Below are 24642 nucleotides of genomic sequence, written 5' to 3'. Positions count from 1 at the left end.
TATAAATGTGTAAAACCAAATTTTAGAAGGACCCGGTATTTCAACGTGTATGTCTTGTCTAAATGCATATTCAAAGGGGGCATGAATTGGGCAGGTGATAAGGCAGGACAGAACTGTACGTGTACATGTAGGCCCCAAAACCTTGATGTGGGGATTTACACTTGCTCCAACCCATGTACATGTTGTGGCAAAGGTGCTCATTTGGGCAGGAGGTAAGGCTGCAATATCTCCTACCCAAAAACTCTGCCTACATTCTACCCAAATGAACACTTTGACACAACGTGTATTTGAGCTGAAACCCCTAGCATCAGAAACTTCCCGATCAAATCCCCCCCCCAAAAAGCATCAGACCCTCCAGCTCAGAACTCCCACCTCTCCCAGATCCACTCCCCACACAGAACAAAATCCCCCAATCTCCTTTTGCAACCCCACCACTCAATGGCAAACTCCCCCCCCCACGCAGCTCTAGACACCCCATTAACCCCTGGAGATTGCCCAGAAGTAATCTTAGTGGTCTAGAGGCAGGGGTTAGGAGTAGTTCCCTTTCACTCCCACCCCTGTCTGGCTCTGGGAGCAAAAATGGTGCTATGACACCTAGCAGTAGTCTCGTAATACTACCGCTAGGGTTCACCCTTCTATATAAGGGCAGAAGGCTTAACCATTAGACAAAGTAGATGGTTGCCATGGGTAGCTGCAGACAAAGCAAAGCAATAGAGCCTGACAATCACACTAATTCAAAGAACCATTAGAAAGGAGTTTTACCTGCAGGGGTTGGACAATTTTTAAATAGAAAAAAGGTAGGTCCACAAATGATAACAAGCTCCTAATAACATAAGTAATGTGCTTGAATTTAAAACATCACAATACAACTAAAATCAGAAGGTGGACATCATAATACATTAGAAGATGGTTTATATAGGTCAAGTGACCTCTTATAGCCTACGCTATTTCAGATCAACTCCCTTAACCAATATTTATAATCATTTGTCTCACATGTCAAGGCTAAAGTTGTTCATTATCACAAAAATAACTAAACAAAATTTTTTATTTGATTTAAATAAGTAATAAAATTGTATTAAAACACAACAGCTTTTTTCTTTTCACAGCGAATCCTTCGCTAAGTGTTGCTTGTTTAAATAAAAAAAATGTGTTTAGTTATTTTTGTGATAATGAACATTTTTATTTTATTTAGACAAGCAATAGAATTGTATTAAAACACAACACTTAGGTCCCCTTTTACAAAGCTGTGCTAGCGGCTGCTGGTGCGGGAATGCAACACAGCCCATTCACTTTGTAAAAGGGGGCCTTAGCTTTTTTTCGGATTCACTGTGAAAAGCAAAAAAGCTAAGTATTGTGTTTTAATGCAATTCTACTGCTTGTTTAAATCAAATAAAACATTTTGTTTAGTTATTTTTGTTATAATGAAGAAGAACTTTAGCCTTGGGAGATGAGACAAATAATTAAACACATTGGTTAATGGGGTTGATCTGAAATAGCGTAGGCTACAAGAGGTCATGTGACCTATAGAAACCATATTCTTATGTATTATGCTGTCCACTTTCTGATTTTAGTTATATTATGATATTTTAAATTCAAGCACATTACTTAACATTGTTAGGAGCTGGTTAATATTTGTGGACCTACCTTTTTTCTATTGGATTTTACTTTGCTCGTGGTCTTACTCCCCCCCCCCCTCCTTTTATCTGTTACATTTTTAAATAGCCCATTTATCCAAGTAAATAAGGAACTTGTGGGGGTGAATTCTATAAATCGTGCCTAAAAAAATCAGAATGGAAAAAAACGCTTAACCATTATTCTTGGTGACTTTTATAGAATTAGGAGGATATTTGTGTGTGTATGTGTATAGGTAGATAAACTTTGTTTTTATAGGATTGTCCTGGGAGGGATGATGTTTGATGGATTGGAGAGGGTACCTAGGGGACTACAAATTAACCGGTAGTAGGGGGAGGTGCAAGGATGAAAGTTCATCTAGGACACTTAATACATTTGCACCAGCTCTGGCTCCAAAGCATTCTTTCCTAGAAACTTGGATACAGATCTCACTGAGCAGGAATTGAGAAATTATTTTCAACTTGAGTCACCTACGTAATTAGATTTGCAGCTGACCGATTAGCACAGCTGTAATGCAAGCTCAACATTTTGTTGCCAATTGTTTCATTTTCTTTGACCTTACAGTTTCCTTTTACTTCCTTATGCATTCAGCTCAGCTGAAACCAGGGCTGGAATCATCTGGTAAAACAAAAGAGCAGAGCGATAAGAGAAAAATATCAATTTATTATATGACAAAAATATTCAGAATCAGGAGTTTGCAGACCGGTTGCCCTGTTGTTTTCCTGGAATCATCTGGTGCCATGACCCTTTATTTTCAAGTGCCTATGGGATTTTCACTCCTCCCCCTTTTATATTTCCCTTCTCCCTTCCAACACACCTAGTCTGGTCATTGTAGTGATGGTCCCCAGACCTCTGTAACCCTTGAATCATGGGCCCTGAATCCAGCCATTAGATGCCATCCTTAAGCAATGACCTTGACTCCCTCACTCCATCCCTGGGGGCCTGTGAGCACTGCCTCCTTTTCATCCCCGCTCGTAGCCAACTTGGGGGGCCAGAAGGCCTAGTGTAAGAATTGAAATGAGGACAGTCTGCATGGCAGTGCATACCACTTGCCACCTGAACTACCAAGGCTGGCCAAGTAATTGCCATGTAAGGGGCCTTTTGCTACAAAAACGCATTCATATGTGCCATAATAGCGTAGGATAATATTGGAATTTCTCGCATACTAACTGCAAAATTAGTGGTGGTGGTGGGGGGGGGGGGGGGGGGATAATAGCTTTTTCTTTTTAGTTTTTTTCAGATTGTGCACTAATTTTTCCATCAGCATGCAAGGACTGAAAAAAACTAAGGGGTCCTTTTACTAAGGTGTGTTAATAAACAGTGTGTGCTAAATTATAATAAGATGCCCATTATATTCCTAGGGGTGTCTTATCATTTAGCACACGCTAATTGTTAGCACGTGCTAAATCTGTTACACACCTTAGAAAAAGGACCTCTTAGTGCAGGAGCAGTTAGCATCTCCTGTTTAGGAGGAACTACGTGTCCCTGTGTTATGTCTGCATTAACCGGTGGGCACACGCTAATTAAAACATGCTGGCATAATGTTTGGGAACAAATTTCACTTGTTAACCCTATTAATTCCACTTTATCATATACATTTATAATCTTCCATTCCATTTTTTTGGTGATCATCTCCCTATTGAAGCTAAAAAAAACAAAACAGTTTGATACATTTTAAAGCAATTGCCATTAAGGTAAGGACAACCGTAAAGTTCATTTTCTTTTCTGGTGGAATTCGGTGTGTTTATAAAAATTGACAAAAGATTAAACCATATTGATGATAATATAAAAATGTAGAAACCTTTCAAAATGCTCTGTCAATTCAATAAATACTGTATAGTCCGGTGGTTGTGTTTTTCAGGAACATTATAAACCTATTTATAAACTCTGCTGAAACTCCATATACTGTTGTGTCAATACCCTATAACACATCCACAGTTGCACGTATATTGTGTGATGGATAGTAAAACTGTGTACTTGCCAGTTGTGGCCGGGAAGGGGAGGGGGGCCCACAAATGTGCGATCCATCCCTGGTTTTAGTGCACAACAGGGAAAGTACCACAACATGATTTAATGCGTTTACGCAGTATCTTGAAGGGCTTAACACCCTTTAGTAAAAGGACCCCTTAATTATTAATGACCATGCGGGGGGGGGGGGGGGGGGGGGGGCGTCCTTTTACCAAGCAGGGGTAAGAGGACTACTGCAGTGGCAGCGGCATGTGGGTTTGCTGTGCACAGAGGCCTCCTTTTTCTGCTGCCGGTACAAGGATTTTTTTTTTTAAATGGAAATGGTGTTGCGGTATGTGTAACACTTGCCATGCAGCCATTTCAGAGGGAAGCCGCAGTAAGGGCTCCCGCGGTAGCCTGGTGGCAGGGCTGAATTGCCATGCGCAAAGCCCGCAGTAGCCCTACGGCATCTTGGTAAAAGGGCCCATATATTTTCAACAACATAATATGGACCCAAGCTCGTAAGCATTTTCACATGGAAAGAGAATAAGAGAAATCAGTTTTCTAAACATTTGGTCAAATATCTTGAAGCAAAAAAAAAAAAAAAAAAAAAAGAAGTCATAAATGGCCCTATATTCCAAAATGCAGAGAAAAATTAGAAGCTACTGTCTGGATATTTTCATAATCAATGATATTAATCATTCTTCAAAATATGATAAGGAATTTTAAAAGATAGGAGAGTGAACAATTGTAGAATTTGCACATTTGCGCTATTCAAAAAACTCACTATTTTGTTGTTGTTTCAGGAAATGTCATGACATTGAAGTTTGTGTCAGATGCTTCGATCACAGCAGCTGGTTTTCAAATTAAATATGTTGCTGTGGACCCAACTAGGAAAAAGAAATTTTGGCATGATGCAGGAACTGCCACCTCTGAGAAAAAGACCTACTCCTTAAATTGAAGATTATTTGGAATATTCTGAAAATGCGTTTCACTTTTTTTGATTCAACACTATCAAAGATTCTGTAATATGCCCACTGTAATTAACATTCTGTGGTACTGCTATGGAATATTTGTAAAATGTAATTTAAAATTCCAATTAAAATGCAAAATTATGCATGATCCTTCATGTTTTACAGGTCTTTACATGGTATATACCCAGAAGTATATTTCAAAGTATCAAAACACATACACAAAACAAAACCCTCACCCCTCGTTTTGAAAGGCAGTTTCAGGTTTACATATCAATGATTGCATTGAAAGCTTATACTGTATTTTCTATTGTACATCTGCTTACAAGAATATGCAGCCTTCAGCTTGTAGATGGCACAGGAATAGAAGAACTGCACAACCCCATTGGCTTTGAAACCTTCTCCCTCTACATGGGTATTTTTTTTATCAGCTTTCACATTGCCTCTCACAACTCCATGCTTCCTCCACCATCCCACCCATGGTCTTTTATCTAATCTCTGCTTCCTAAAGATTCTGATCAACCACTTTGGTTGTACCCATAGAAAGGCAGTATAGCAAATCCATGATCCATTATCATCCCTCATCCCTTCTTCCTGTCACCTTGTCTGCTCATCCTCTTTTTCCATTGCATCAAGGGCCTCCTTTTGATTTCTTGCTTCTCTTCAGCCTTTCACCATCTCTCCTCATACAGAGAAGTGGGAGCCCACTACTAACTACTCTTGATCCGTGGTTTCAGGGCCGGCTCAAGGGAAAGTGGCGCCCTGAGCCAACTTGCTTTGGTGGTACCCCCTCCCCCTCCACAGACTTGGCATCTCTCCCCCCCCCCCCCCCCCCCACCGGGTTCAGTCTCTCTTTCCCTCTTGTCTGTCCCCCTTCCTTCCCCGTTGTCCAGTAAAAATTCTACGTCAGTTGCCAGCAGCATCATGACACTCTGGGTCTTCCCTCTGTCACGCTTCACCCACAGGAAATTGCATCAGAGGAGGAAGGACATGACGGGGGAAGACCAAGGCGTTGGACAAAGGCAGGTTGTCATGTCACTGCTGCTGCCAGCAACTGACTTAGACTTTACAGGACCATGTGGGAGGGAGAGAGGTGAGGGAGCACTGCCGAACCCGTGGGGAGGGGAAGAAAAGGCTTAAGCTGCAAACCAGGTAAGGTCAGAGGCTGGATGTTTTGGCCCCCTTAGTCACCGGTGCCCTGGGCCAGAGCCTCACCTAGTTCAATGGTTAAGCCAGCCCTGCATGGTTTGCACTTTTGAAACACTCGTTTCTAGCACTTCATGCAGGAAAAGCACAAGAAATGCAAGCATGCACACTTTCAAAGTACAGAATGAGATGGAAATTAAAAAGGGAGAGATGAAATAAAACAATAACACAAGTATAAAGACAGAAGCTCAAAATAAGAAAAAAGAATAGATAAAATAGAATGTAGCTCCTCTGCCCCACTGTACATCCCAGCAGTGTGCTCTCTAAGCTGTAACATAGTAGATGACGGCAGAAAAAGACCTGCACGGTCCATCCAGTCTGCCCAACAAGATAAACTCATATGTGCTACTTTTTGTGTATACCTTACCTTGATTTGTACCTGTCCTTTTCAGGGCACAGATCGTATAAGTCTGCCCAGCACCATCCCCACCTCCCAACCACCAGTCCCGCCTCCCACCACCGGCTCTGGCACAGACTGTATAAGTCTGCCCAGCACCATCCCCGCCTCCCGCCACTGGCTCTGCCACCCAATCTCGGCTAAGCTCCTTAGGATCCATTCCTTCTGAACAGGATTCCTTTATGTTTATCCCACGCATGTTTGAATTCCGTTACCGTTTTCATTTCCACCACCTCCCACGGGGGGGCATTCCAAGCATCCACTACGCTGTGAAAAAATACTTCCTGACATTTTTCTTGAGTCTGCCCCCCTTCAATCTCATTTCATGTCCTCTCGTTCTACCGCCTTCGCATCTCAGGAAAAGGTTCGTTTGCGGATGTGCAGTCAGTAAGTGAGTGCACACGCCTAGCAACTGAATGCATACAATTTTTGCTGGCTTTCTTTATTGTGAACATAGGCTATACCGCACACATTGTGCCAAGGCTGAAAACTTGAGCATAAACCCCCAGATTCTATATAGCACACCTAGAGATCTATGCCAAAATCCAGGCGTATTCTGTAACAATGACTGTAACTCAGGGGCGTAGGCAGACCTGTCAATTTGGGTGGGCCCAGAGTTAACCTGGGTAGGCCCTTCCCACCCCCATCCCTACCCCTGTACATACATACAATATTATGTTGTTTTTTTTTAAATGACCCGACGTCTGCCCGTTTCTTTCTGAACCCCCTCCCCCGTTCCTGCCTCAGAGCCATTGTCGCAATTCCTATAGGCAACCTGCGCTGGCCCTGCAGGCTTCTCTCTACCACATTCCCGCCAAGATCAAGAAGTGACACCATTGAGGGCAGGACATGATACAGAGAAGCCTGGAGGGCTGGTGCAGGATGCCTATAGGGATTGCCGCCGGCAGTAGCTCTGAGGTAGACTGGGAGGGGGGTTCCAAAGAGAGACAGGCAAATGCCAGAGGGAGAGAGAGTAGTGAGGCGCCACAACTGAAGAGCTTTGGGGGCCTCATGGGCTGCTGACTGGGTAGGCCTGAGGCAAGAATGGGTGGGCCTGTGCCCACCCAGGCCCACCCTTAGCTACGCTACTGCTGTAACTTAATTGGCTTAACAAGCAATGCTGTGTAGCTTTGTAAACATAGGGGCTTCCAGGGTCAGAGAAATAACATAGAGGGGAATAATCGAATGTCGCCGGCGAAATAGGTCGCCGGCAATCTATTTTGGCTGGCTATCTTTTTTTTCAATAATACGGTGTGGGCCGGCGAAATGCCTTGGATTTCGCCGGGTTTGAGATCGCCAGTTTTGTTTTTCCGTGATAATGGAAAAAACTGCCGGCGATCTCAAACCCGGCGAAATCTAAGGCATTTGGCCGTGGGAGGAGCCAGCATTTGTAGTGCAATGGTCCCCCTCACATGCCAGGACACCAACCGGGCACCCTAGGGGGCACTTCAAACATCTTTTATAAACAACCAAATTAGCTTCCAGGTGCATAGCACCCTTCCCTTGTGTGCTGAGTCCCCCAAATCCCCGCCAAACCCACTGCCCACAAGTGTGCACCATTACCCTAGCCGTAAGGGCTGAAGGGGGGCACCTACATGTGGATACAGTGGGTTTTGGGGGGTTTGGGAGGGCTCAACATTACCCACCACAAGTGGAACAGGTAGGGGGGGGATGGGCCTGGCTCTGCCTTTCTGCAGTCCACTGCAACCAACAACAACTGTTCCAGGGACCTGCATACTGCAGTCAGGGTGCTGGGTATGACATTTGAGGCTGGCATACAGGCTGGCAAAAAAGGTTTGTATTTTAATAATTTTAGTGTGGGAGGGGGTTGGCGACCACTGGGGGAGTAAGGGGAGGTCATCCTCCATTCCCTCCGGTGGTCATCTGGTCAGTTGGGGCACCTTTTTGAGGCTTGGTCGTGAAAATAAAAGGACCAAGTAAACCCGGCGAAATACTGCTTATCGCCGGGTTTTATTTTTCCATTATCCGCGAAAGCCGGCCATCTGGTAGCCACGCTCAACCCTGCCCATGTCCCGCCTTCGCTTTGCCGCCAACACGCCCCTTTGAACTTTCGCCGGCGAGGCGAAGGGAAAGCGGCGAAGCTATCACAAATGTAGCTTTCGATTATACGCTTTTCGCCACTTTTGCGAAATCGCCGGCCATATCCCAATTTGTGTCGGGAAATAGCCGGCGATTACTTTCAATTATAAGCTGGATAGTAACATAGTAGATGACGGCAGAAAAAGACCTGCACAGTCCATCCAGTCTGCCCAACAAGATAACTCATATGTGCTACTTTTTGTGTATACCTACTGTATTTGAATTTAATTCAACTTGAGCTACTATGGAAAAAAATAGGTTACATCTAAACAAATAAACTGGGCAGAATTTGAGTGGATCATGGGAGAGGGACACATTAATGCACAAAGAATCCTATAAACTGCACACAATCTTTAGTGATCTAGAGAGATCATTTACACCAGCTCTATGACACAAGTGTGATTGTACCTAGAATATGGGTGCACTAGCCCCCAGATTCTGTTTTAATTGTTATACAGCAAACAAAAAAGAGGGACAAATCTCTACGAATGAAAAAGCAGCAACCAGTGTACATCCTGGGCAGAGCTAAGCAGCATAAGGAGAGCCGGTACATGGGGAAAATAGAGGATAAAGCAAAAGGACCCTAGCAAGGTAAAGAAAAAAATTGTCCTAGTTATTGGGGTGTGTACCAAGAGGAGTGACAGGTGTGGGGAAGGATCCTGGCTATACTGAAGAGCAGGATTCTAAATAACCGAACAATGGAGAGTTGAGAAGCTTGCCCAGGCTGATAAGGAGCAGTAGGGGAAATCGAGCCCGGTTCTCCAGCTTTTCAGGCTGCTGCTACCCTAACCACTAGGCTTAGGCTACTAGTCCGACCTCCTTCCTGCCGCTAAACTCAGTGGATTCAATCAATCACCTGCTTCGGCGGCGCTCGATGCCGCTGCCTTCTCGATGAGCTCGAGCCTCGATTTCCAGCCGGCTGTAGCGCCATGCTGGTTGGGTAAAGAGGAGCGCGATCAAGTAGGAGGAGTTACCACTGGTTTCAATCCATCATCTGATTCGGCGCTCCATGCTTCTGCCTTCTCGATGAGCTCGAGCCTCGATTCCCTGCCGGCTCCAGCACCATGTTAGTCGGGTAAAAAAAAGAGCTCCGCTACAGTGGGAGGAGTTATACCTGAGCGCGGGAGTCAGCTCTGGGAAGAGAGAGAGAGAGGAGGTTTTGGTGGTACAGGAGAGTGGTGCGAGGTAGATGACTGGCTGTATTTGAGGTGCGGGAGAGAAGGAAGCCAGTTAACAGGCAAGAGGATAAGGCGTGGGGGGTGGCAGTGTGAACTCCGACCCTGTTGTCAGATTTCCCGCTACAGCCAGTGTTGGGGGGTGGAGAAGGCCGGGCCTGGGTGGGCTGGCATTGAAAGGCGCGCTTCAGCCTTGTGTCCCGCAAGGAGGTTGAAGAATCTTCTTGGTGTCCCGCCGCTGGTGCTTGTGCGTGCCTGCGCGGACGTGGGAAATTGACCTAGGGTTTTTTTTTTGTGTGCGTGGTTTCGATGTGTGTGGGACACTCGTCTGAGTAACTGCCTGTCCTTGTCTGCTCGCAGCACTCCGCGAGTAGCATCATGACTGGCGTGTGTGCCGAAGAGTCGCCGTTGGTGCCGCTTCTGGAAACCCTGGAGGACTCGTCCGTGTCCCGCACGGAGCAGACTGATGCTTACCTAGCCTTGGCCAAGTAAGTGCTGGCGCGGGTGAGAGGGGGTGGCTTGAGTAGTGAGCGGGAAGGAGCGCTGAAACTGAGGAGAAAGGAATTGTAAGGCCCTTCTCGAGCCAAATGCTGGTTGGTGTGTAGGGCATATGCCAGCTTAATTATTTCTTCGGGATCCAACTTTTAACTGAACCCTTAGGTTCTGGAGCAGCATAGGGGCTTGAGAGATAAGGTTGTACGTCTTTTTTAATGGCTCTTTAGGTGGGAGCACTACAGGAACCTTTGAGACCACTGAGGGAGTCAAGTCAACGCTAGTAGCAAGTAGGGTAGTCCCTTAGGCTGGTAGGGCAGCCCAGAGGGAGAAGATACTTCTGTATTATGGGAGTCTTATATTGTATTATATTTATATTATATAGTTTTTGGTCAACTGAAAGTTTGAGTATGCAAGAGCCTTCTTTTTGCAGGCAGGTAAATTTTGCTAGCAGATGTCACCCAATGTCTGCATGAAAGTGATCTGCAAAAAGAAAGCACTCCTGAGGAAATTCTGAACCAGTTGGCAATGTAAAATATGTGCAGACTTGCCAATAAATGCATATTTTGAAATACACTTGTACCTGTAGGGAGGGCTACTGCTTTTGTAACAGAAAGCCTTTTTGGTTTGGCGGGGGAGTGGGCCGCAAAGAAGTACATAAGTGCTGTCATATTGGGACAGACTGAAGGTCCATCAAGCCCAGTATCCTGTTTCTAACAGTGGCCAATCCAGATTACAAGTACCTGGCAAGATCCCAGAATAGTACACTACATTTTATGCTGATTATACCAGAAATAAGTAGATTTCCCAAAGACCATTTTAATAATGGCATGTGGACTTTTCTTTTAGGAATGAATCCAAACCTTTTTTAAATCCCTCTTAGCTAACTGCTGTTACCACATTCACTGGCAATGAATTCCAGAGTTTAATTACATGTTGAGTGAAGAAATATTTTTGCCGATTTATTTTAAATTTACTACTTTGTAGCGTCATTGCGTGCCCCCTAGGCCTAATATTTTGGAAAGAGTAAACAAGTGATATCCATTCCACTCCACTCAGTATTTTATATACCTCTATCATATCTCCCCTCAGCCATCTTTTCTGCAAGCTGAAGAGCTCAAGTGTTTCCAGCCTTTCCTCATAGGGAAGTCATCCCATCCCCTTTATCATTTTCATCACCCTTCTACTACTACTACTACTACTTAACATTTCTAGAGTGCTACTAGGGTTACGCAGCGCTGTACAATTTAACAAAGAGAGACAGTCTCTGCTCAAAGAGCTTACAATCTAATAGACAAGTGAACGGTCGGTCTCTACCTTTTCTAATGCCACTATATCATTTTTCAGATGCGGCAACCAGAATTGCACACAGTATTCAAGGTGTAGTCACACCATGGAGCGATACAAAGGCATTATAACATCCTCGTTTTTGTATTCCATTCCTTTCCTAATAATACCTAATGTTCTATTTGCTTTCTTTGCTGCCGCAGCACACTGAACAGAGGGTTTCAAAGTGTTGTCAGTGATGACTTCTAGATCCTTTTCTTGGTCGGTGACTCCTATTGTGGAACCTTGCTTCATGTAACTATAGTTCAGGTTCCTCTCTCCCACATGCATCACTTCGCACTTGCTCACATTAAACGTGCTATTTAGATCCCCAATGTCCTAGTTTCGTAAAGTCGTCTTGCAATTTTTCACAATCCTCTTGCGATTTAACAACTTTGAATAACTTTGTGTCGTCACCAAATTTAATTACCTTGCCAGTTATTCCCATATCTAGATCATTTATAAATATGTTAAAAAGCAGCGGTCTCAACACAGTCCCCTATCTACCCTTCTCCACAGCCTTTACCCCTTCATCCAGGTTATTTTACAGTAATTCTTTGCATAACTTTTATATGGCAGGTAACTTTGTAACTGGGCACCTGGCTTATTTATGGAGGAGAGAGGCACCTGCTTGGGAGCAGATGTAAATGTTATAAAAATATGTGCAAATACATATGTAAATCATGACTCTGACCATGCTCTCTGCCCCCCCCCCCCCCCCCCCCCCCAATCCTCCTCTGAACATGCCTACTCTACAAGTATGTTCCTGGTTGCACCACTTGTACCTTTTGGTGTGACCTCATTTTATAAGAGATGCCTTTTACATGTTTAAATTCTGCATTTTATGCATGAAAAAAGGTTTAACCAGTTGTCAATAGGGTATAATTAGAGTTTCAGATATTCGGATTTAACTGTTAACTTTTTTGCATCAGGTTTTAAAAAAGTTCTTAAAGATAAGTTCTTATTGGGTAAACACCAGAAAATATAGTTTCCTTTGTATTCTGCCACCCATTTCCTGACTTGTCTGTTATCCTCCATTCAGCTTTTCTGCACTGAGGGGGAGATGCATTAAACTTACTGGGCCAGCAGTGTGCTTTTTTGACCAGTTCCAGATGATTTAGCAAGCACATTATTCAGCGGGAGATGCACAGAGGGGTTTTACAGGCTTTTTAATGTTTGTGGCATACTTATTTAAATTGGCAGATCAGTATTCAAATGTGTATTCTGAGGGATGCACACCTGTTTAGGAGCAATGCGCAGAAAGGCCCGCCTACCTGTACGAATGGAAATTAAATGGGAGGTCTGGAGCAGCCGTAACGAGAATAGCTTCAGAGGAGCCACCAATGACAGGCAGGCGGGGAGGCAGAGAAGGCTGAAAGCTGGGCTGGAAGCCCTGACATGACGTCCCTCTGTGGCCGGAGCAGCTCCTGAGAACGGGAGAGACTGGCTGTCAGGCACCCTGGAGACTGACTAGTTAATCCGCAAGTTTTTACCCAGTTTGAAGCAGCAATCCTCAGAACAGCCAGTCCAGTGAACAAGCACCAAGGCCGCCTTATCCCGAGCAGGCAAACTTTCAGCTCCCTCAGCCATGGTGCAAGCACCAACAGCATTCCCAGAGGGGGCAGCTCTCGATCAGTGCCTGTCAGCCCCCCCCCCCCCCCCCCAAGCAGAATCCTGCCCTTCACGGGCTTGCTGTTCAACATCTCACTGCAGTTTAGTAGCAGTTTTGGAGGAAAAAAAAAAGCTACACCTGGCTTTCATACACGCAGCTTTTATGCGTGTATGAAAACTGTGTGTAGTACACACTGAATGAGCATGTGCAGAGCAACTAGGTTTAGCAATTGACTGCTCTGCACATGCCCTGGCAGCCTTCCCTACCGAGCTGCATGGTAAAAGTCCATGCAGCTCATTTGCATAGGATTTCTTTCGTGAATCGCTTGTTATTTCCAACTCGGTAATTTTTACCTGGTTGGAAATAGTGGGCGGTTCTTTCTGGGGTTATAAGTGCATCAGTCTGCGAGTCCTCCTGACATAAATGTGCATATTTGATTGCAATGGATGTCATAGAAAACTGATTTTTTTTTTCATACCTTAAATAACTCTTGATTAGCTAAAAGTAAGCATCTAAATTTACAGTTTATAAACACCTAGATATAACCAGGTATCGTTAACACAATTCTAATTGTAAAAGTCACATTGTGCATTAGTACAGGAGGGAGGAACTGTTTATTCCATGGTCGTTTCCACTTTGGGAGGAGTGGCCTAGTGGTTAGGGTGGTGGACTTTGGTACTGGGGAACTGAGGAACTGAGTTCGATTCCCACTTCAGGCACAGTTCCTTGTGACTCTGGGCAAGTCACTTAACCCTCCATTGCCCCATGTAAGCCGCATTGAGCCTGCCATGAGTGGGAAAGCGCGGGGTACAAATGTAACAAAAAAAAAAAAAGTAAGTCAAAACATTAAGAAAATATACAGTGCCTACTTTACAGTTTGCAATATATCTTATATAATAAAACTCACCCTCAATGTTCTGAGGACACTGACGTCATTTCCGTTATCAAAACGGGTTTGAAGGGTTCGTGGTGGTGAAGCCACCGAAATCGCCGTCTCGAGGCCCCGCCCTTGCGTCAAACGTGATGACGTAGAGGGCGGAGCAATGGCGTACGTTCAGGAGCTGCGGAGCAATGGCGTCACAACGAAGGGGTCGGTAGGTAGGGAGGGAGAAGGGGGGGGGGGGTTGGGGAGGAAAACCTTGCTAGCGCCCATTTCATTTGCTCCAGAAACGGGCCTCTTTTCCTAGTGTTAAATATAAACATAGCTGAAACACATCCCAAATTAACATTAGCTCCTTGCTTGTGAAAGTGAGGGCTGTTTTATTGATATGTCAGACTTGATGAATCCTGCAATTGTTGTTCCAACCCAACAAAAGTTGGAAAGAATTATTTTGCACGCAGACAGTTCTCAACTCCTTTTGTTTAACTCCTTGAAAATGGAATGGGATGAAACTTAGCATAAGGGGAAACTGATGAAAACAAACAAAAAAATGCATCAAGTTTGAAAATGGTTGACATTAAGTTGAGGGTTCAAAAGAAAAAAAAAAAAAAACAAGCCTCCCCACCCCCCCAAAAAAAAATATTTAGTGCATTGCTGTGGGAGAAGCAGTTCTAGCTTCTGCAGCATAGAAAACTTGCAGAGCAGTTTAGAAATTCCTCCTTTCAAACTGCCTCTGTCCCCTCCACCCCATAGACACAACACATGTACAATACACACAAATAGCAATTCTCGTTACATTGGCCACCCTCCAATCTTTGCTTCGGTCTTCACCAAGGAAGATTTGGGTGGGATACTGGTGTCGGAAATGGTATTTCAAGCGGACAAGTCGGAAAAACTTACTGACTTCACGGTAAACCTGGAGGACGTAATGGGGCAGTTCAGCAAACTGAAGAGTAGCAAATCTCTTGGACCGGATGGTATTCATCCTAGAGTACTGATAGAACTGAAAAATGAGCTTGCGGAGCTACTGTTAGTGAAATGCAATTTATCCTTAAAATCGAGCGTGGTACCGGAAGATTGGAGGGTGGCCAATGTAATGCCCATTTAAAAAAAAAAAAAGGTTCCAGGGGAGATCCGGGAAATTATAGACTGGTGAGTCTGACGTCGGTGCCGGGGAAAATGGTAGAGGCTATTATCAAAAACAAAATTACAGAGCACATCCGAGGACATGGATTACTGAGACCAAGTCAGCACGGCTTTTGTGTGGGGAAATCTTGCCTGACCAATTTACTTCAATTCTTTGAAGGAGTAAACAACATGTGGACAAAGGGGAGCCGGTTGATATCGTGTATCTGGATTTTCAAAAGGCGTTTGACAAGGTACCTCATGAAAGGCTACAGAAGACGTTGGAGGGTCATGGGATAGGAGGAAATGTCCTATTGTGGATTAAAAACTGGTTGAAGGATAGGAAACAGAGAGTGGGGTTAAATGGGCAGTATTCACAATGGAGAAGGGTAGTTAGTGGGGTTCCTCAGGGGTCTGTGCTAGGACCGCTGCTCTTTAATATATTTATAAATGATTTAGAGATGAGAGTAACTAGCGAGGTAATTAAATTTGCTGATGACACAAAGTTATTCAAAGTCGTTAACTCGCGACAGGATTGTGAAAAATTACAAAAGGACCTTATGAGACTGGGCGGCTAAATGGCAGATGACATTTAATGTGAGCAAGTGCAAGGTGATGCATGTGGGAAAAAAGAACCCAAATTATAGCTACGTCATGCAAGGTTCCACGTTAGGAGTTACGGACCAAGAAAGGGATCTGGGTGTCGTCGTCGATAATACACTGAATCCTTCTGCTCAGTGTGCTGCTGTGGCTAGGAAAGCGAATAGAATGTTGGGTGTTATTAGGAAAGGTATGGGAAACAGGTGTGAGGATGTTATAATGCCGTTGTATCGCTCCATGGTGCGACCACACCTTGAGTATTGTGTTCAATTCTGGTCGCCGCATCTCAAGAAAGATACAGTAGAATTGGAAAAGGTGCAGCGAAGGGCGACTAAAATGATAGCGGGGATGGGACGACTTCCCTATGAAGAAAGACTAAGGAGGCTAGGGCTTTTTAGCTTGGAGAAGAGACGGCTGAGGGGAGACATGATATATAAAATAATGAGTGGAGTAGAACAGGTGGATGTGAAGCGTCTGTTCACGCTTTCCAAAAATATTAGGACTAGGGGGCATGCGATGAAACTACAGTGTAGTAAATTTAAAACAAATCGGAGAAACTTTTTCTTCACCCAATGCATAATTAAACTCTGGAATTCGTTGCCGGAGAACGTGGTAAAGGCGGTTAGCTTAGCAAATTTTAAAAAGGGGTTAGATGGTTTCCTAAAGGACAAGTCCATAAACCACTACTAAATGGACTTGGGAAAAATCCACAATTCCAGGAATAACATGTATAGAATGTTTGTATGTTTGGGAAGCTCGCTAGGTGCCCTTGGCCTGGATTGGCTGCTGTCGTGGACAGGATGCTGGGCTCGATGGACCCTTGGTCTTTTCCCAGTGTGGCATTACTTATGTACTAATGGGCTGCATTTTTAGTTAGCCCGATATATTTCATTTTCTTTTGACAATTGTTGCTATGTGTACTGCCAACTAGTATGTCTTGCCATGGACAAGGCTGGATTAAGTCATAGGAGAACTAGGCCATTTGAGGTGTTCAGTAGAGAATGATGCGGGGATGGGACAGGGACAAACATTTTCTACCTTGAAGCCTTTAATGAACTGGACTGTTACCTATGTTTGAGTGATGCAGACAATATTTAGATTTTTTGGAAAAACAAGCAAGCATGCTGGCCACAAGTAGCAAAATTTGCATGGGGGATCCTGTACATTCCTGCTACCAGCACATCTTCTAAGAAGACATCTATTGCAGGAAGGACTGTGGAAGACAGAAGAGCTAGACTGAATCCTGAGATTATTGATGACTTGTTCATCCACAGATTAAAAAATCTTAACAATGCTTTCATAAGGCATATTTCTTCCCCACTAGGGCATACAGAATGGGTTGTACTTTATATTACTACTACTACTACTTGACATTTCTAAAGCGCTACTAGGGTTACGCAGCGCTGTACAATTTAACATAGAAGGACAGTCCCTGCTCAAAGGAGCTTACAATCTAAAGGACAAATGTACAGTCAGTCAAATAGGGGCAGTCTAGATTTCCTGAAAGGTATAAAGGTTAGGTGCCGAAAGCAACATTGAAGAGGTGGGCTTTGAGCAAGGATTTGAAGATGGGTAGGGAGGGGGCTTGGTGTAAGGGCTCAGGAAGTTGATTCCAAGCATAGGGTGAGGCGAGGCAGAATGAGCGGAGCCTGGAGTTGGCGGTGGTGGAGAAGGGTACTGAGAGGAGGGATTTGTCCTGTGAGCGGAGGTTACGGGCGGGAACGTAAGGGGTAATGAGGGGCTGCAGACTGAGTGCATTTGTAGGTAAGAAGGAGAAGCTTGAACTGTATGCGGTATCTGATTGGAAGCCAGTGAAGTGACCTGAGAAGACCCCTGGACATTTTAATATGTTGGATTAGGATTCCTTTGGGTAGTAGAAGCCAGCTATTGTTGTGGTTGGAAGTGTAGAGGTTGGTGGTGGTGGAGAGGTTTATTATAGTTGCTCGTTATTGTTTTCTATTTGTGATTTATAAACAGTTGCACAGCATATTGTTCTTTTTTATACTTTAATAAAAAGAATGGGCTGTGTCTGTATTGCCATGTGGCTTAGTAAACAGGGAATAAGCAAGGTATGTTGAGAAGAATATAAGACAAGCCATGCGAAGTCACGGAGTTCCATCAAGCCCAGCATCCAGTCTTTGACGGTGACCATTTTGAGTCATAGGTACCTGGCGTATCCCTAAAAGCAGACCTGTTTCATATAGCTCATTTTCCAGGAATGGATTTTTTTTTAAATTCCCTTTATATACTGTTCTAGTAAAACCAAAACATCAGTTTACAACAATTTCTAAAATTCCAGTTGGTTAAAACTTTAGTGTATAAAAATAAAGCATTCTCTAAATGATTGAGCATTTAACCGAGTCTTAAGTTTCTTCTAAAAACATAAATAATTAGACTTCCTCATGAAAATCTGTGGAAGGTGGCTCCAAAACAGTGAAACAGAAAAATGAAGGCAGATAAAGACAACATGGCCTATCCACGCCGTCTACTATTCTCTCCTCTTCTCTAGACATCCTGTTTATCTGTCCCAAGCTTTCTTGAATTCAGTTAGTTTTCATCTCCACCACCTCCAGGGCCATTCCACTAATACACCACCCTTTCTGTGAAGTATTTTCTCAGGTTACTTCTGAGTCTGTCCCCTTCATCTTCATCCTATGCCCCCTTGTTCCAGCGCTTCCTTTCAGTTGAAAGAGATGTGTGTCCTGTGCATTTATGCCATGGAGATATATTTAAATATCTCTATCATATCTCTCTTCTCCTGCCTTTCTTCCAGTATATGTATTCAGATCTTTAAGTCTGTCCCCATATCCTGTATAACGAAGACCACTGACCATTTTAGTAGCCGCTCTCTGGACCAACTCCATCCTGTTTATCTTTTTGAAGGTGCGGTCTCCAGAATTGTACACAACATTCAAAACGAGGTCTCACCAGAGTCTTATACAAGGGCACCTTTATCTCTTTTTTTTTTTTTTTTTTGCTGCTGGCCATTCCTCTTGCTATGCACCCAGGCATCCTTCTAGCTTTTGCTGTCGCCTTTTCTACCTGTTTGGCTGCCTTAAGATCATCACATATGAACATACCCAAGTCCTGCTCCTCTTTCATGCACAAAAGTTCTTCACCCTCTAAATTGTACTGTTCCCTCTTTAAATCATAGCTACTAAATCCTCGACCATTCTTCAAGCTTAGGTCCTTCCTTACGTTATCCAGTGATCAACATAATTAAAAGTCCTATTGGTCCTTAAAAGTCCTTGGTAGTTGTCAAAGATGTTAATTGCAACAAGCTTTTCTGGAACTCCTGGTTTTTTACCCATTGTTTTGTTGTATTGTGACTATCCGTGGGATTTTGTTGAGTTCTCCACGTTTGTGGATTCTCTACTCCTTTCTGTGAAGACCTACATGATCTAAGTGGCAAATAACAGAGAAGCCTGTTAGCTAAACACAGTGGTTGACGGAAATGTGTATGAAATACAAGATCTAAAATTTTATTCTGGTAGTGACCGGCAGGCAGTCTGATCTGGCTTTAATGAATTGTGAATAATGCTGTCTCTTCATATTTCTCTAAGGCCTGTAAACCAAAAACCACAATAACTTAGGTGATAGATGAGAGTAGGCAAAACCAGCATTAGCAAATTTCTGGTTACTAAGTAAGCCCTCAACTGGTGAATCAGCCACAATTGGTTATAACAGCTTCAAGCACTTGTTCATGCTGATATGTAATTCCACTTTAGAGGCAATCTTTACTCAAACAAATCTTCCTGGATGACCATTTTTAATGGGATTTTTCCTCCCGCTGCTTGTCTAAATCTCTGACCTGATCTGACCACAGTTTAATTGTATGTCTTTGGGGGGGGGGGGGGGGGGGGGGGGGTAGGAATTTCTCCAAATGGTCTAGTTTTGTGCATACCATGATAGGAATGAACCTCGCTCCTATCCAAGGTATGTGGACTATGATGCTAACGCTTGCCATAGTACTTGTATTGTGCCAAGAAAGCTGCATGAAACTTTCTATGCTTTTTCAGTCTACTAATTGATAGTTTAATGGAGTATCCTCTTCAGCTAAGACCTGTCGCTTCTTCCTCTATAATATTAGCAAAATTCACCCATTCCTCTCTGAACAGACCACCCGAACCCTCGTCCACTCGCTCGTTACCTCTCGTCTTGACTATTGCAACCTTCTTCTCGCTGGCCTCCCGCTTAGCCATCTATCCCCCCTTCAATCTGTCCAAAATTCCGCCGCACGTCTTATCTACCGCGTGAACCGATACTCTCATATCACCCCTCTCCTCAAGTCGCTTCACTGGCTCCCGATCCGTTACCGTATACAGTTCAAGCTTCTCCTATTGACCTTCAAATGCACTCAATCTGCAGCCCCCCATTACCTCTCTACCCTCCTCTCCCCATATGTTCCCACCCGTAACCTCCGCTCTCAGGACAAATCACTCCTATCTGTACCCTTCTGCACCACCGCTAACTCCAGACTCCACCCCTTCTGCCTCTCATCACATTATGCCTGGAACAGACTTCCCGAGCCCATACGCCATGCGCCCTCCCTGCCCATTTTCAAGTCCTTACTCAAAGCCCATCTCTTCTCCCTTGCTTTTGGCGCCTAACCACCTTCCCCATTCATGATACCTACACTGACTACATAGTTCGTAACCTTTAGATTGTAAGCTCTCCTGAGCAGGGACTGTCCTTCCCCATGTTTAAACTTGTACAGCGCTGCGTAACCCTAGCAGCGCTATAGAAATGCTAAGTAGTAGTAGTAGTTTTAGGGTTTGAATGATTAAACAACCACTGCGTATGTAACACCTCCACTCATGAGTTTATGGATTTCAACCATATTCCCTTGCATTCATTTTATTTCCAGACTGAAGAGCCCTAATCTGTTTAGCTTTTCTTTATAATAGAGGTGTTCATCCCCTTGATCACTTTTGTTCTTTTTTTCTGAACCTTTTCTAGTTGCACTATATTCTTTTTTGAGGTGGGGTAACCAGAATGACACACAGTACAAGGTACCAGTGACTTATACAGAAGTATGATATTCTGAGTTTTGTTCTTCATTCCCCGTTGAATGATCTCCAATATTCTATTTATATTTCTTGGCAGCTGCTACACACTGGGCTGAAAATTCACTGTATTATCTACAGTGAGTGACTCAAAGATATTTTTCTTGTATTTTGATTCCCAACATGGAACCCAGCTTTGTATACTCGTGGCTGGGATTATTTTTGACTGTGTGCATCACTTTCCACATTAAATTTCATCTGACATTTAGATGCCCAGCCTTCTTTTCTCACAAGATTATTGCAATTCCTCCCAATGCTGTCATTTTGGCCAGTTTGAATAATTGTGTGATCTGCCAATTTGCTTCTTTTTCAAGGTCGTTGTTTAAGTGTTTCGAACACCAGAGATCCTAATATTTATTTATTTATTACATTTGTACCTTGTGCTTTCCCACAGATAGGTTCAATGCGGCTTACATAGTAAATAGAATTACGAAGTCTTGAAGGAGAATATTACAAGTTGTAGTAAACATAGTGATAGTGGAGTTTTGAGGATATGTGAGTTGAACATGGAGAGGTAAACAAAGATAGGATGAGCAAAAGGAAAAGAGATTGGGAGGGGTAAGGAGTAGGAAGGATGGCGAGGAAAAGATTAAGGGATGAGCATAAGGCGATTGGGAGACATGGTCTAAGGTATAAGTAATACAGATCCTAGGCACTCCACTATAGACGTTTTCCCTTCTGGGGAAAACTGACATTTAGTTCTGATATTTCCTGTCATTTAACCAATTACAATTCACAATAAGACACTGCATCCTATTCCATAACTTAGTTTCCTGAGGATCCTCATGAGGGACTGCCTTCCTTGAGCAAATTTCATCCAAAATGGTTTCTAATAAAAATGCTTCAGTAGCATAAATATCAATATGTTAATTAAAATACAGTAATACACACAAGTGTTTCTGCATTAATTATGTTGTGCCTGTGCATTGGCAGGCACATTTTAAAAAAGAAAAATCCCCAGATGGGGTTTCCCTTTAATGGTCTGGCTGTGTGGAGACAACAGGTCCGGTGTATGTGCACATACTGACAGAAAATCCACATGGAGCTGTCATTTGTGGTCCGCTCTTCTCCAGTCTCTCTGTCTTGGACAAGACCCTTTTCTGATGTGAACAAAAACACCCATGCTGTAACAGCCACTCTTGCTCATTGATTTGGGGGGGGGGGGGGTGGGGGTGGGGCAGATGTTTTTCAGTAGGACTTTCCCTAGAGACAATAGCTCATACTATCATAGCCTGTTCAGATTTGGTCATCCTTGTGAAATTTTTATTTTTACAAAGATCACTTTTCCCTTTGTTTCAAGTCGTCTGAGTGCTGAAGAAGGCCAGAAGTTCACTGGATTGATTGGAAATCAGTTTACCCGACTTTACAAAGTACTTAAGGTATGTATGAGGTACTAACACTTTTTTCTGTCAGTTGATTATTGGCCAAAAATATCCAGATTTGGTCTGTTCAGTTTCAGTCACGTTTAAGATGTGTCTAAGACAAATGCAAGAATTATCTCTAAGGCAGTTTTATTGTCTCTCAAAATGAAACTGCTAGGTGTTCTGAGCCATAGGCAAAATAAATAAATCTGTTTTACATGTGTAAAAATCTAGTTTACACATGTAAATGGGCACACATGTCTAAGTAGTGGTTTTAGAAAAGCTTCTAGGCAGTGTATAATTGCAAAATGCACTGAATCGGACATAATGTGGGTGGACTTGTAACATGAGAACCAAATATATATTTTAAACAGGGAATCCATCTGTATTTCAAAGAAATTTCCCTGTTGACATTTATACCACCTCTGAATTGTGTATATTGTGAGCTGGCTGCTCATCTGAACGTGCAGTTTAGAATAGAGAATAACACAGTGGAACCTGTGTTAATCTGCGGTTTAAAAAAAATGACTGCATTTACTGTCGATGGAGGAACCAAACTTTTACTGCCCCACGGGATCAGTAAAAAGCTTTCTCCCATGGTTTAAAAACAAACAAAACAAAACCCACAGTTAACGTGGGTCCGGCATCCCTGTTTATCTTCCTTCCTTCCTCCCTCCCCTTCCCTGCTGCGTGTCTGTACGATGCACTTGCAGCCACGAGGAGGATTCGTCAGCTCCCAAGCAGGAAGTTACACCAGAAGGTGGGAGGAGCTGGCAGAGGGAAGGCCCCGGAGCAGGCCTGGGGGGAATCTTCCTCGTGGCTGCAAGGTAGAGAAATGCAGCAGGGAGGGGGAGGAAAACAAAATGCCAATGCTGGGGGGGGGGGGGGGGGGGGGGGCAGCAAAGATGCAGGATCCACAGGGGGGGTCTGGAGCTGAAGGGGACAGAGGTGCTGGACTTGCAGGAGGGAGGAGGGGCTGGAGCTGAAAGGGACAGAGTCAGTGGGTCTTGTGAATTTGGTGACTGCTTATTGGTCCAGACTTGGTCAAACTCAAGATGGGAGAAGGCCTGAGGCTGCCTGCTGTGCAGAGACTTCTTGTGCATAGGCCTGTTCTGTGAGTCAGCCCATCTCTTCTCTGTTATGACTTGGCCATTGAGAGGTCTCAACTGATATAAGAGCGCTGTAGTAGGCATAGAAAAGATCATTCCAGAGTCTGCAGAGTATTAAAGGCCTGCTTGGGGTGGTGGTGGTGGGGGGGGGGGGGGGGGGGGGCGGGGGGGGGGCAGGGAGCAGTGTTTCTCCCTGTTTTAGGCTTAGGTTCCTTGCACACTAGCTTTCTTGCAGTAGGCCCTAAAAAAAGGGAGTGACTGCTAGCTCACTGAAGAGGCAGGTGGTAGTAAAACTCATTGATTATGCCTGCATGCGTTGTCTTCTCCATTTGAGCCTTTTTTTATCAAGCATCTCTGAGGATATTATTGTAGACTGTGTTCCTGTTGATAATCTGTTTGGCGTGACAGATTTTAAAGCGCCAGGTATTGTGCTATAGGGAATCCTTTCTGCATTTTTATGCAAGAGAGGACTAATGTGTGGTGGGATTTAATAAAGGGGAGGGGGCAGGGGTGGTGACTGGGTCTAGATGAAGATGCAGAGGAATGGATGTTGGAGTAAGAAGGAGGAAAGACAAGATCAAGGAAAGAAGAAGAGTTGCGGCAGGGGAGCAGGATATTTGGGACATGGATGCGGGAGAGCAGACACTCCCGATTGGGTGGGAGGCTATAAGAGAGACTGGCTGGTTATTGGAAGTGGGTTCTTGGGGACTGGGTAGTATGAAAGAGTGAGGACTCGAGGTGGGGGGGAATAGTCGGGACTAGAGATTAGGAGGACAGTGGGACTGAATGATTAGATGAGGGTATGAGTAGAGTTGTGAAACTCAGTGCAGGAAGATGGTTTGTAGGCCATGGGGGTGGAGGGCTGGAAAGCAGTTTAAAAACGGAGGTCTATGGAACGAGCAAGGTGCAAAGAAAGGGGACAGAGTTTGAAGGATGCAGGTTGGAACCCTCTCAGTCCTTATGATATCTGGGAGTTCACTTTGATAACCAGAGAGGAAAGGTGATCTTGACCAAATAGGATCAGATGAGGGCCCTGTTGGTGAAGGTTGCACCTCCTACATGGGACTATATGCAAACACTGAGATCTGTGGCGGTAATGCTCAAATGCATATGAGGCAGCTGCAAAGGTGTTTTTGCTGGGAAGCTGGTCAGTGCAGACACAAGGCTATGAGAGGGGTGTAGCTAGCCCTCCAATTTTGGGGGTGATCAGGGGTGGATTGGGGGACAATATATTGCTTCCTACTCTTCCTCTCTCCCCCCTCCTCTGTGCATGCACAGACATTCATGCCAAACATACCCTTTCTGGTGGGGATGCCGAAGCCCTGCCAGTCAAATAAATACAGTGCTGTGGCTCCCCATCCACCTCGTGCTGCTTCCATAAGGCTCAGGGCATGAGCCGACTTCTATCTTAAGAAAACGTGAAGAAGAGCCACGGCACTGTAGTATTGGATGGCGGGGCCCTCAGGCATCCCTGCCAACAATGGTAAAGGGGTGCTGTAGTTGTGGCTACACCAGTGGCTATGAATTCAAGCTTCTTTGCCTTTGGTTGTCAGGTTCAGCCTGGTTGCTGGCTGGATTCTGAAATGTGAATTCTTAGGATTATGTATGTATTTTTGAGCATTCTGTAACTATTTGTAATGCTG

At 44.1% G+C, this 24642-nt stretch overlaps 2 protein-coding genes across 2 annotated transcripts in view; both read left to right on the top strand.

Moving 5' to 3' along the window:
* Positions 1-4679, top strand: part of TNFAIP6 (TNF alpha induced protein 6) — a 53059-nt gene extending 48380 nt beyond the window's left edge. The window contains 1 exon segment of the mRNA XM_030210510.1: positions 4386-4679. Coding sequence (XP_030066370.1) covers positions 4386-4540 — 155 coding nt within the window. The 3' untranslated portion in view covers positions 4541-4679.
* A 4733-nt stretch (positions 4680-9412) lies between these two features.
* The window catches only part of RIF1 (replication timing regulatory factor 1), a 270093-nt gene continuing 254863 nt past the window's right edge, over positions 9413-24642 (top strand). The window contains 2 exon segments of the mRNA XM_030210901.1: positions 9413-9916; positions 21830-21908. Coding sequence (XP_030066761.1) covers positions 9807-9916; positions 21830-21908 — 189 coding nt within the window. The 5' untranslated portion in view covers positions 9413-9806.

The sequence above is a fragment of the Microcaecilia unicolor genome, chromosome 7 (assembly GCF_901765095.1).
Source record: "Microcaecilia unicolor chromosome 7, aMicUni1.1, whole genome shotgun sequence".
In the NCBI taxonomy this organism is placed as follows: domain Eukaryota; kingdom Metazoa; phylum Chordata; class Amphibia; order Gymnophiona; family Siphonopidae; genus Microcaecilia; species Microcaecilia unicolor.
This window is presented reverse-complemented; position numbering and strand designations above follow the sequence as displayed.